The 14,271-nt window shown below is 43.7% G+C and overlaps 1 protein-coding gene across 3 annotated transcripts in view; it reads left to right on the forward strand.

Moving 5' to 3' along the window:
- The window catches only part of snap91a (synaptosome associated protein 91a), a 235,946-nt gene that overhangs the window by 72,999 nt on the left and 148,676 nt on the right, over positions 1-14,271 (forward strand). For all 3 annotated transcript variants that reach the window (XM_068026003.1, XM_068026004.1, XM_068026005.1), the window contains exon 3: positions 2,537-2,679. In XM_068026003.1, coding sequence (XP_067882104.1) covers positions 2,537-2,679 — 143 coding nt within the window. The remainder of the gene's footprint in view (positions 1-2,536; positions 2,680-14,271) is intronic.

The following is a 14,271-nucleotide window of genomic DNA, read 5'->3' on the forward strand; positions in this document are numbered from 1 at the left end:
CTTTCTTTCGTTTGCTCTTTCTTTCTTTCGTTTGCTCTTTCTTTCGTTTGCTCTTTCTTTCGTTTGCTCTTTCTTTCGTTTGCTCTTTCTTTCGTTTGCTCTTTCTTTCGTTTGCTCCTTTCTTTCTTTCGTTTGCTCCTTTCTTTCTTTCGTTCGCTCTTTCTTTCTTTCGTTCGCTCTTTCTTTCTTTCGTTCGCTCTTTCTTTCTTTCGTTCGCTCTTTCGTTCGCTCTTTCGCTCTTTCGCCTCCTTGTCTCGAGAAACAATGGGTAAGCACCTAGAGGTGGTCAGTGGTTTGTGAAGCAGTGCTTGGAGTGGCTATAAAGGCCAATTCTAGAGTGACAAACTCTTCCACAGGCGCTGCAGATAAAATTGGTTGTCGAGGCTGTTACACAGTTGGCTCTCCCCTTGCGCTTCTGTCTTTTTTCCTGCCAACTGCTAAGTCACTTCGACTCGCCACACTTTAGCCCATTCTTTATGGCAGTTTGCCAGCTCTGGCGATCACTGGCAACTGACTCCCACGACTTGTGGTCAATGTCACAGGACTTCATGTCGCATTTGCAGACTTCTTTAAAGCAGAGGCGTGGACGACCGGTAGGTCTGATACCAGTGACGAGCTCGCTGTACAATGTGTCCTTGGGGATCCTGCCATCTTCCATGCGGCTCACATGGTTAAGCCATCTCAAGCGCTGCTGGTTCAGTAGGGTGTATATGCTGGGGATGTTGGCCGCCTCGAGGACTTCTGCATTGGAGATACGGTCCTACCACCTGATGCCAAGGCTTCTCCGGAGGCAGCGAAGATGGAATGAGTTGAGACGTCGCTCTTGGCTGACATACGTTGTCCAGGTCTCGCTGCTGTAGAGCAAGGTACTGAGGACACGGGCTTGATACACCCGGACATTTGTGTTCTGTGTCAGTGCGCCATTTTCCCACACCCTCTTGGCCAGTCTGGACATAGCAGCCGACGCCTTTTCCATGCGCTTGTTGATTTCTGCATCGAGCGACAGGTTACTGGTGATGGTTGAGCCTAGGTAGATGAACTCTTGAACCACTTCCAGAGCATGGTCACCGGTATTGATGGAGCATTTCTGATGTCCTGTCCCGTGATCGTTTTCTTGAGGCTGATGGTTAGGCCAAATTTGTTGCAGGCAGCCGCAATCCTGTCGATGAGTCTCTGCAGACGCTCTTCTGTGTGAGATGTTAATGCAACATCGCCAGCAAAGAGGAGTTCCCTGATGAGGACTTTCTGTACTTTGGTCTTTGCTCTAAGACAGGCAAGGTTGAACAACCTGCCATCTGATCTTGTGTGGAGGAAAATTCCTTCTTAAGACTTGAACACGTGAGAGCAGCAGTGGGAAGAAGAACCCAAACAGTGCAGGTGCGAGAACATAGCCTGTTTCACGCCACTCAGGATAGGAAAGGGGTCTGATATGAGGCACAGATATGCTGAATTGGGCCTTTCATATTGTCATGGAATGAGGTGATGATACTTCGTAGCTTTGGTGGACATCCGATCTTTGCTAGTAGTCTGAAGAGACCACGTCTGCTGACTAGGTCAAAGGCTTTGGTGAGATCACGGACTGCAGTGATGAAAATACAAACACAAATTGGACTTATTAAAAAAAAAAATTAGAACAATTTTAAAAGACTGGTACATTTGCTGTCAACAAAATGGAGGGCAAGCCACATGACCCATACCAACTCCTGCACTAAAATCTGCATCAATGTCTACTGGAACTTAAACCAATTAACCCCATCTGCCTGAAAATGACAGTTTATCACATGCATATGAGCTATACACAAAGCGAACTAAGACAAAGGCATTCCCCAGGCACACACTCTAGCTACCCTTCACCACAATAGTGTGAACAGCCATCATATCAAAATGGGGCAGTTTTTTCCTGTAACAACAGACTTTTGCAATTTGAACTCTTAACACCTCCTACTCTTTCCCTCCTTACCCTTTCCCTTCTATCCATCTACTCTTGTGTACGCACAAGAGTGTGAATGCCTGCGTGGGTGATATTGCGAACATTTCAGGTGATTGAATATACAATAAATGCTTAATCTTCTGTTTTAAACCGATGGTAAAACCTGTCACCATCTGTTTATTTGGCAAACAAAAGACTGGCTGTAACACTAGTAATATAAAAACATTGTCTGGTCAGTGAGGTGCACAGTGGAAACCAGCCATGCCATGTAACACATGGCTAACCTTTTCCAATTTTGATGAAAGGTCATCAACCTGAAACATTGCCTGTTTCTCTCTCCACAGATGTTTCCTGACCTGTGCATTTCCAGCATTTTACTCTTTTTTTTTTTTATTTGAAATTTCCAGCATCTGAAGTATTTTACTTTTGCATATGTTTAAGCCATTTTTAATGGTCTAATGTCTAAAGTCTTCAAAAGATAGTTGCATGCTTATTCTGTTCTGCACAAACTAAATCGCTTGCCATTTCAGTGGCAAAAGCTAGATTTTTTTTCAGCTATTTTTTCCTGATTTGTTTGAATTGCATCTGATATTCTTGTCTTTTCAGATCTTATACAAGCGACAAATGAGACCAATGTTAATATACCTCAAATGGCTGACACTCTTTTTGAGAGAGCAACAAACAGCAGCTGGGTAGTGGTGTTTAAAGCTTTGGTTACTACACATCATTTGATGGTCCATGGCAATGAGGTACACCTTACTAATTTTTCAAATGTTATTGTTAATGTGGCTGAGAACAGTTTTCTAACGTAAACTGTACTATTCCAGTTCACTTGTTGCATGGAGGAATTCTGATACTGGAAATTAGTTATGCCTGTAGCTTAGTGTGGATCAGTAGATGCTGATGTCTCATTTTTCAGTTAAAAATGAATGCGGTACTACTGAAACTGTAACTGGTTTTGTACAGTTAGTCATGGTGATTTTAACTAGATTTCATAGATACAAGCCTTGAATAGAGCCATATTTAATTGAAGTGTAGACTGTAGAATCTGATGTGCTAAATAGCACACCTGATTTTTCAGACCACTGATTTTTTTTTTCAATGCTAGAAATCCAGGAACACTGAATTGAGTATGCTGGCCACTGCGCTTTCTTCTGGAGTTTGTGCCCTCTAAGTCGGTGCTGCTACCAGTAACCACCTAAATTTCAGGTTACAAAAAAAAATTAGGGTCTAATGCATTAATCGAGCAAACCTTAATAGAACATAACTGCCTTGTTTGAACCACCATGTTTTCCTGTTAATGTATGTTTTGACATCAGTAAATATCTGTCTAGGAGTATATGTGGCATGCTGATTTGAAAATGAAATAAAATGCCCATCAACAAAAAATTGACTTATGTTGAATGCTTGACTTATTTCTTTTTCTCCTCCTCCCATCTAATCCTACCCTCCAAAACAAATTAAGATGACACACAAGGAAATTAGTTGCTCAGTCACCTATACAGAAACTGCTTTATCTCAAGAGGACTGGAATACAAAGGGGGATGGAAGTTATGTTGGCTCTGGAGTACTGTGTTCAGTCTCAGGATATCGGGAAGGATATAGTGGCCTTGGAGTGGGGGGTAGGGGTGGGAATGCAGGCTCACCAGAATGGTACAGGGACTAAAATGGTTTAATTATGAGAAGAGCCTGCATATACTTGGCTTGTATGTCCTTGAGTTTAGGCTGTTGAAATGTGATCTAATTGATGTATTTAATGTAATAAATGGATTTAAAAAGATAGAGAAATTATTTGGTTAGTTGTAGAACAAGGTGGGGGGGGGGGGAGGGGGAAAACAATCTTCAAATTAGCACTAGACCAGTCAGGGATGAAATCAGGAAGCATGTTTTCACCAAAAGGTAATAAAATATGGAACTCCCTCTTGAAAGGCAGTGGATGCTAGGTCAATTACAATTTTCAAGACTGAAATTTTTTTGTTGGGTAAGGGTATCAAAGAATATGGATTAAAGCCTAGTAAATGGAGTTCAGGTACACATTGGGCATCATCTAATTATATCGTGGAATGTTCTAGTCCTGTTCCTATCACTCAGATTTCTTCCTATTTGCCTAATAGCAAATAGGAGATTCAAGCACACGTTTATTGACCATTCCAGTCAATTTAGTGTTGTACACACGTTCAAATTAGTAATGCAAGCAGTGCAGGATGTGTGGGGAGCAGGAACACAGCTGACTAGGTGGGTAGATGCATGGTCCCACTAAATAATGAAGAGGTTGGCAGGTAGCTTCTTGGTTTTTGTTTTGTGATTTTAGATTAGGTAAACAAGCCTATCTGTTATCTCATCAGTACTTTTGTAACATATTTGCGAGTTCTCAATGTTTACAAATCTTGCAGTCTGTTCAACGTTAAATTTGGATTGCACAAAATTTCCTTCCTCCATCTTTGAACAAGCTGACTTTTTTTTAAATTCATTCATGGGATGTGGGTGTTGCTGGCTAGGCCAGCCTTTATTACCCTCCCTAATTGCCCTGGAATGTGGTGATGAGCCAGCTTCTTAAATTGCTTTAGTCCATGTGGTAAAGGTATTCCCACCGTGCTGTTGGGGAGGGAGTTTTTTTAAATTCATTCATGGGATGTAGGCGTCACTGGCCAGGCCAGCATTTATTGCCCATCCCTAATTGCCCTTGAGGAGGTGGTGGTGAGCTGCCTCCTTGAACCGCTGCAGTTCATTTGGGGTAGGTATAAAGGTTGAGGGAGCTAGGGCTTTTCTCATTGGAGTGAAGAAGGATGAGAGGTGACTTGATAGAGGGGTACAAGATGATGAGAGGCATAGATAAAGTGGATAGCCAGAGACTTTTTCCCAGGGTGGAAAGGGCTATCACCAGGGGGCATAATTTTAAGGTGATTGGAGGAAGGTTTCGGGGAGATGTCAGGTAGGTTCTTTACACAGAGTGGTGGGTGCGTGGAATGCACTGCCAGCGGTGGTAGTAAAAGCAGATATATTAGGGACATTTAAGCGACTCTTGGATAGGTACATGGATGATAGTAGAATGAAGGGTATGTAGGTAGTTTGATCTTAGAGTAGGTTAAAGGTTCGGCACAACATCGTGGGCCGGAGGGCCTGTACTGTGCTGTACTGTTCTATGTTCCATATCCACAGTGCTGTTAGGAAGGGAGTTCCAGGATTTTGACCCAGCGACAGTGAAGGAACGGCGATATAGTTCCAAGTCAGGATGGTGTGTGACTTGGAGGAGAACATGCAGGTGGTAGTGTTCCCATGTATTTGCCCTTGTCCTTCCAAACCCACGACCTCCACCAACTGGAAGGTGCTGTCTAAGGAGCCTTGGTGCATTGCTGCAGTGCATCTTGTAGATGGTGCACACTGCTGCCACTGTGTGTCGGTGGTGGAGGGAGCGAATGTTTGTAGATGGGGTGCCAATCAAGCGGGCTGCTTTGTCTTGGATGGTGTCGAGCTTCTTGAGTGTTGTTGGAGCTGCACCCATTCAGGCAAATGGAGAGTATTCCATCACACTCCTGACTTGTGCCTTGTAGATGGTGGACAGGCTTTGGGGGAGTCAGGAGGTGAGTTACTCGCCGCAGGATTCCTAGCCTCTGACCTGCTCTTGTAACCACGGTTTTTATATGGCTACTCCAGTTCAGTTTCTGGTCAATGGTAGCCCTGAGGCTGTTGATAGTAGGGGATTCAGCGATGGTAATGCCGTTGAATGTCAAGGGGAGATGGTTAGATTCTCTCGTGTTGGAGATGGTCATTGCCTGGCACTTGTGTGGCGCGCCTTTGTTCGAGGAATTAGTTCCAGGAATGACTGGTCTGTGACTTGGAGGGGAACTTTGGAGGAGGTGGTGTCCCCATGCATCTGCTGCCCCTGCCCTTGTGGGTGGTAGTGGTAGAGGATTTGGGAGGTGCTGTCGAGGAAGCCTAGATGCGTTGCTGCAGTGCATCTTGTAGATGGAATGCACTATAGCCACGTTGCGCTGGTGGCACAGGGAGTGAATGACATCCCATTCATCACTTTAACCAATGAAGTGAGCTGCTTTATCCTGGATGGTGGCAAGCTTCTTGAGTGGTGTTAGAGCTGCGTTCATCCAGGCGACTGGCAAGTATTCCATCACAATTATTCAGCTCACTGAGTCTATTCTGCTATTCAGTTAGATCATGACTGATCAGTACCTCAACACCAGTTAACTGCTTTTATTCCATGTCCCTTGATAACTTTACCCAATAAAATCTGTTCTCTGCCTTGACTGGCACAGAGGGTTCAGGATTATAATTACCTGGTTTCTCTTTCTTTCCTTCCCTCCCTCCCTTAAGTAAAGGAATGGCATTCGCCATTATCCATTCCAAAGGCATGATTTCTGAATCTAGATAGTTTTCTGAAATTATGGCACCATCTGCATCTTACTCACCTGCAATATTCTCATAGTAATCAAAGTAAATTTTCATAAGTTAATATCAGACAGGTAGCCTGAAAACAGAGGTGGTCATGGGAAATGGTAGAAAAGCAGCTGGGTGCCATCAGCATACATGCAGCATCTGACCACCTATCTGAAAATCACAGGGACATTATGTTGAGAAAGAATAGATCCTTGTGGGGGGGGGGGGAAGGGGAGAGGAAAGGGAAGGGAAGCCTTTGCTGGTGTGCTGGGACAGGTAGAACTGAAACCACAAGGGCAGTTGTTATGAAGCCGGATGACTGAGAAGAGCCGTGAAGGTTGTTGGCATGGTTGCCAGTATTGAATGCTGTGAAGAAGTTAGAGGAATAACTGACCAAAGTCATGTTGGAGAATGTCATGTTGGACTATGACCGGGATGGAAGATGGACTGAGTAGTTTTGCATGAGGAGTTTTTTGAGAGATGGGCACAGAGCTGCAGAGGTGACCAGTTCAAGGGCCTGAGAGGAAAGGAAGCTTGGAGATGGTGGCTTGGTTGGAGACAGTATAGGTGAATGATGTGATTTTTGAGGAGGGGGGATAGTTTTGAATGTGAGATAGATGTCTGAGCAATGTTACTTTTCCTTGCCCCAAGGTTTACTAATTGGTCAGGGGTTTCATAGGGAACTGATACAAGGGGGTAAATAGTTAATAACTTGATTGAGGGGGAAGCTGAACACTGCACAAAGTTCAAGTCTGCTCTGGTTGTACTAATTGCCACTGAGGCCATTCTATCACTCGGGTTGAAATTAAATCCAAACAACTAAAATCAAAAATCAGTTCAGTGGGATGTAATTGCTCCTGAGCCTTCACTGTTGTGCCATGCAATCGAGATCAGACTTTTACATTCTGTGCTGGATTAAATCAGACAAGTTGCAATATCTGTATTCATCTGCAATAGTCTTTACAGGTAAATGACTGTGGCTGTTTTTTTAACTGAACATTGATCCTTTGTACTCCATAAAGTTTATTAATGCAACAGAAGTGTCTCCCTTTTCTGAATTGGGATCAAGTTGTGGGGGAGGGGTTGGTGGTTCTGCATCCCATATAGATAAATCAGTTTGAAGTGCAACAATTGTTGACTTGGCAAATGTGAAATGCATTCATTTTTTTGGTGGTTGAAAGAGAAGGTTGGGAAGGGCATGGAGGACTCAATACAATAATGGCAAAGGATTTTTAACTTCCACCTGAACAGGTAGGGATTGCTGTAACACAAGTAGAGAGTATTAGCAGAAGATGGTCTTTTGGGTCATTTTATAGAAGATTAACATATAGCATAGCATAACAACTTTGAGCCTTGATTTGATATGTGCTAAAACCTGAATGCAAGTTAGGAAGAGAGTTGTAAGGATTAAAATGGCTTTCATTGAAGAAAAGATCAGGCAGAGCACTTTCTAGGATTCTAAAATGCTGAAATTCATGGAAAATGGAAATGTAAGGGAATTGACAACTGACTGCATTACCACAAATACAAAATAACTCGGCTTGAAGTGAGACTAATGGATTATTGATGTACATTGTTCTGAAGAAAGTGAACAAAATTATTGGCAGATGAAGTGATTTGATTCTGCCCAGAAATCTCATCCTCCCATTTTAATTCCAGTCCCTGCCTGTGCATAAGTGCTCTGTCCTGCAGGAGCTTCTGAACATTTTTAATTTTTCTCTCTCTCACTTTTTTTTCTCTCTTTGTTTTGCTTGCTTTATTACTCCTCCTTTCTTTTTCATCCACGGGCTCTCTTTTTTTAATTCTGTCTCTGACTCACCTGCCCGTCCTCGCCCTCCTCCCCTTGTCCTCCTCTTCTGTAGCCACCTGCCTCTTGTTTGTTGACAGAATTAGTTTTTTGTTAAATATACTGAGCATAATATTCATGGTGTGGGAAAATGGAGTAATTAATATTTTATTTTTGTATCCTGATTACAGTCATTAATCAAAGTTAAATGGTAATAAATTGGTAATTTTTGCAACCTTGAATGCCCTTTTAGAATAACTGCAGCTTTTTTTTTTTCAAATCTGCGACACTTTTATAAAACCTGAACTCAACTCGATATATATTGCATATAACATTCCTTGAGGCATGGGTTTCTGAGAGTCTTAATAGTTTTGTGGGCACCAACTTATACTTGGACTGTTCCATTTATAGAGGGTAATATTGCTACTCTGGTCTGGATTCGAGCTCTATGTTTGAATATGTCAGTGAGTGACTATTAAAGGGAAGCAAACAATATACAGTAGTTATATAATGTTTTTTGAATGAAAATCTATTGCCATTTTAACTCTGATTTATTTTGCTTGTTATGGATGACATTTGCTGGTCGTATCACGAAGTACATATCTTTCCAGACCCAAGGTATAATGTGTAGGAAAACAGATGGCTGACAACAAAGATAGGTTATTAACAGGATAATGTGTTCATGCTAGAGTATGCCATCATTTTGAGTGAACAGCAAATGTTTAATAGAGTTGCTGCTTGTCTACATGTTTTATTCAAATAAAGGTATAGTTGAAGTATGTTCAAGGAGCAAAATATTTGACCTAGATTTCCTTTTAGATTCTGTAATACTGCTGCAAGTTCTAATAGCTGGATAATATAAAGAAACAGATGGATTCACAGTAGGAGATAAAATGACTGCTGAAACCTCGCTTATTTGAATTTCTACTCATGTAATCTGCACGATGCAGAAGGAATTAAAAAGTGAAAGCATTAAATAAGATGCAGTTAGATTATCCAGCTTTTGTATTTTTATTAGAAATATAGTGCTTTATAAAATAAACATGACAAAAATACAGGTTGCCTCCCAGTAAAATAGACCTACATTATATCTCTGCCTTTTTCCTTTGGAGAGTTAACAGCAACTTTCATTTAGATAGCAGCATAGTAAAATGTTCTGAGCCATTTCCTGAGGTTTAACCAGATAAAAATGACCACTGTGCCAAAGGAGGAGCTATTGGGAGGGGTAACTAAAAGCTTGCTCAGTGTTGGGTTTCAAGCAGGCTCTTCAAAGCACGAGGGATGGAAACCTTTAGGGGAGTAATTCCAGAAGATAAGACCTAGATGGCTGAAGACCTGGGTGTCAGTTGTGGTGTGAAGTGACGGGGAATGCATAATAAACCACAGCTGGAAGAATAGAGTTCTGAGGAGTTGTAGGACTAGAGTTACAAATTGGGGGGTCAGGGTCTGTGCTACCTAGCTTAATGTCATCTGTAATGCAGCCACTCAGTGCTCTATTCCTTCATCCATTACCTTTTATAAATATAGTGAAAAGCTCAACGCCCAGTACATGGGGACATCACTGGTCGCATCCTGCCAATTGGAGTACATAATCATTATCCCTATTCTCGCTCTTCTACCTCCTAACCAATTCCCTATCCAAGCCAATAGGTTGCCTCCAAATCTACGCCCATACAAGTGGGAGGTGGGGATATTGCCAGGAAAGAATTTCAATATAACGATGGCAGGTTGTCCTGCAGGCCCCCACCTGCCAAGAATGAGGCACATTCATTCTGCCACATGGACATTAAATTTCAAATTGCTGCTGGGAAGAAGAAAAGGCCTGTTACAAGTGGTTGCCAGGCCCCCTGGCTGGAAAGACATTTTTGCATATTAGCAGACAGTGTCAGAACAAAGGAGCTATCCCCTGCTCCCAGACAATACACAGAACTGATTTGGTCAAACCAGTCGGTCACATGACCACCCTGCTGGCCAACTTGGAGTTTTACATTGCAGAGACAGTGTTTGAACTGGCAGAAAGCTCTTTGCTCCTGGACTGAAAAAGACCTCCTCCCCTCCTGTCTGCTCCCATTTCTTTCTCATGGAACTGAAACCTGCCGAAGACACATGAACCCCAAGAGAGAAAGTTCTGCTACAGTGAACAAGGTTCAAGAAGAATACCGGGCCCCAAGGAAAAGCAAGATCTACCCACAGGAATCCACAGTGAGTTCGAAGACCCATAACCAAAAACACTTGAGATATTGCCACAAAGTTTTCCACTTTATTTCTTTTCTTTTCTGTCTCTATTTGCCTTATAATTGGAACGCAATGAACAAGGATTCGCCAAGGCGGAGCTAAAAACACTGTTTAAAATTAAACCCTGTTTTTAGTAAGAACAGGTGAAGGCAGAAGGGGACCCCTAGACCTCTTTCTCACTGGGTCATGATAGAACAAAGAAAATTACAGCACAGGAACAGGCCCTTCGGCCCTCCAAGCCTACTCCGATCCAAATCCTCTATCTAAACCTGTCGCCTATTTTCTAACGGTCTGTATCTCTTTACTTCCTGCCCATTCATGTATCTGTCTAGATACATCTTAAAAGACGCTATCGTGCCCGCGTCTACCACCTCCGCTGGCAATGCGTTCCATGCACCCACCACCCTCTGCGTAAAGAACTTTCCACGCATATCCCCCCTAAACTTTTCCCCTTTCACTTTGAACTCATGTCCCCTTGTAATTGAAACCCCCACTCTGGGGGAAAAAGCTTCTTGCTATCCACCCTGTCTATACCTCTCATGATTTTGTACACCTCAATCAGGTCCCCCCTCAACCTCCGTCTTTCTAATGAAAATAATCCTAATCTACTCGACCTCTCTTCATAGCTAGCGCCCTCCATACCAGGCAACATCCTGGTGAACCTCCTCTGCACCCTCTCCAAAGCATCCACATCCTTTTGGTAATGTGGCGACCAGAACTGCACGCAGTATTCCAAATGTGGCCGAACCAAAGTCCTATACAACTGTAACATGACCTGCCAACTCTTGTACTCAATACCCCGTCCGATGAAGGAAAGCATGCCGTATGCCTTCTTGACCACTGTATTGACCTGCGTTGCCACCTTCAGGGAACAATGGACCTGAACACCCAAATCTCTCTGCACATCAATTTTCCCCAGGACTTTTCCATTTACTGTATAGTTCATTCTTGAATTGGATCTTCCAAAATGCATCACCTCGCATTTGCCCTGATTGAACTCCATCTGCCATTTCTCTGCCCAACTCTCCAATCTATCTATATTCTGCTGTATTTTCTGACAGTCCCCTTCACTATCTGCTACTCCAGCAATCTTAATGTCGTCTGCAAACTTGCTAATCAGACCACCTATACTTTCCTCCAAATCATTTATGTATATCACAAACAACAGTGGTCCCAGCACGGATCCCTGTGGAACACCACTGGTCACACGTCTCCATTTTGAGAAACTCCCTTCCACTGCTACTCTGTCTCCTGTTGCCCAGCCAGTTCTTTATCCATCTAGCTAGTACACCTTGGACCCCATGCGCATTCACTTTCTCCATCAGCCTACCATGGGGAACCTTATCAAACGCCTTACTGAAGTCCATGTAGATGACATCTACAGCCCTTCCCTCATCAATCAACTTTGTCACTTCCTCAAAGAATTCTATTAAGTTGGTAAGACATGACCTTCCCTGCACAAAACCATGTTGCCTATCACTGATAAGCCCATTTTCTTCCAGATGGGAATAGATCCTATCCCTCAGTATCTTCTCCAGCAGCTTCCCTACCACTGAAGTCAGGCTCACCGGTCTATAATTACCTGGATTATCCCTGCTACCCTTCTTAAACAAGGGGACAACATTAGCAATTCTCCAGTCCTCTGGGACCTCACCCGTGTTTAAGGATGTTGCAAAGATATCTGTTAAGGCCCCAACTATTTTCTCTCTCGCTTCCCACAGTAACCTGGGATAGATCCCATCCGGACCTGGGGATTTGTCCACCTTAATGCCTTTTAGAATACCCAACACTTCCTCTCTCCTTATGCCGACTTGACCTAGAGTAGTCAAACATCTGTCCCTAACCTCAACATCCGTCGTGTCCCTCTCCTCGGTGAATACTGATGCAAAGTACTCGTTTAGAATCTCACCCATTTTCTCTGACTCCACACGCATAACTTTCCTCCTTTGTCCTTCAGTGGGCCAATCCTTTCTCTAGTTACCCTCTTGCTCCTTATATATGAATAAAAGGCTTTGGGATTTTCCTTAACCCTGTTTGCTAAAGATATTTCTTGACCCCTTTTAGCCCTCTTAATTCCTCGTTTCAGATTGCGCCTACAATCCCGATATTCTTTCAAAGCTTCGTCTTTCTTCAGCCGCCTAGACCTTATGTATGCTTCCTTTTTCCTCTTCGCGAGTCTCACACTTTCACCTGTCATCCGTGGTTCCCTAATCTTGCCATTTCTACCCCTCATTTTCACAGGAACATGTCTCTCCTGCACGCTAATCAACCTCTCTTTAAAAGCCTCCCACATATCAAATGTGGATTTACCTTCAAACAGCTGCTCCCAGTCTACATTCCCCAGCTCCTGCCGAATTTTGGTATAGTTAGCCTTCCCCCAATTTAGCACTCTTCCTTTAGGACCACTCTCATCTTTGTCCATGAGTATTCTAAAACTTACGGAATTGTGATCACTATTCCCAAAGTAGTCCCCTACTGAAACGTCAACCACCTGGCCCGGCTCGTTCCCCAACACCAGGTCCAGTATGGCCCCTTCCCGAGTTGGACTATTTACATACTGCTCTAGAAAACCCTCCTGAATGCTCCTTACAAATTCTGCTCCATCTAGACCTCTAACACTAAGGGAATCCCAGTCAATGTTGGGAAAATTAAAATCTCCTATCACCACCACCCTGTTGCTCCTACATCTTTCCATAATCTGTTTACATATTTGTACCTCTATCTCACGCTCGCTGTTGGGAGGCCTGTAGTACAGATCCAACATTGTTACCGCACCCTTCCTATTTCTGAGTTCTGCCCATATTGCCTCACAGCTTGAGTCCTCCATAGTGCCTTCCTTCAGCACAGCTGTGATATCCTCTTTGACCAGTAATGCAACTCCTCCACCCCTTTTACCTCCCTCTCTATCCCGCCTGAAGCATCGATATCCTGGGATATTTAGTTGCCAATCATGCCCTTCCCTCAACCAAGTCTCAGTAATAGCAATGACATCATACTCCCAGGTACTAATCCAAGCCCTAAGTTCATCTGCCTTACCTACTACACTTCTTGCATTAAAACAAATGCACCTCAGACCACCAGTCCCTTTGCTTTCATCATCTGCTCCCTGCCTACTCTTTCCCTTAGTCACGCTGACTTCATTATCTAGTTCCTTACAGGCTTTAGTTACTACCTCCTTACTCTCCACTGACCTCATTTGGTTCCCATCCCCCTGCCACATTAGTTTAAACCCTCCCCAACAGCGTTAGCAAAAGCACCCCCAAGGACATTGGTTCCAGTCCGGCCCAGGTGTAGACCGTCCAATTTGTAATAGTCCCACCTCCCCCAGAACCGGTCCCAATGTCCCAAAAATTTGAACCCCTCCCTCCTGCACCATCTCTCAAGCCACGCATTCATCCTGACTATTCGTTCATTTCTACTCTGACTATCACGTGGCACTGGTAGCAATCCTGAGATTACTACCTCTGAGGTCCTACTTTTTAACTTGGCTCCTAACTCCCTAAATTCTGCTTGTAGGACCTTATCCCGTTTTTTATCTATATCATTGGTGCCTATGTGCACAACGACAACTGGCTGTTCACCCTCCCCCTTCAGAATGTTCTGCAGCCGATCTGAGACATCCCTGACCCGTGCACCTGGGAGGCAACATACCATTCGGGAGTCTCGTTTTCGACCACAGAACCACCTATCTACTCCCCTTACAATCGAATCCCCTATGACTATAGCCCTTCCACTCTTTTTCCCGCCCTTCTGAACAGCAGAGCCAGCCACGGTGCCATGAACCTGGCTCCTACTGCCATCCGCTGGTGAGCCATCTCCCTCAACAGTATCCAAAACGGTATACCTGTTGTGGAGGGAGATGACCGCAGGGGACACCTGCGCTGCCTTCCTGCTCTTTCTCTGCCTTTTGGTCACCCATTCCCATTCT

The sequence above is a fragment of the Heterodontus francisci genome, chromosome 3, assembly GCF_036365525.1.
Source record: "Heterodontus francisci isolate sHetFra1 chromosome 3, sHetFra1.hap1, whole genome shotgun sequence".
In the NCBI taxonomy this organism is placed as follows: Eukaryota; Metazoa; Chordata; class Chondrichthyes; order Heterodontiformes; family Heterodontidae; genus Heterodontus; species Heterodontus francisci.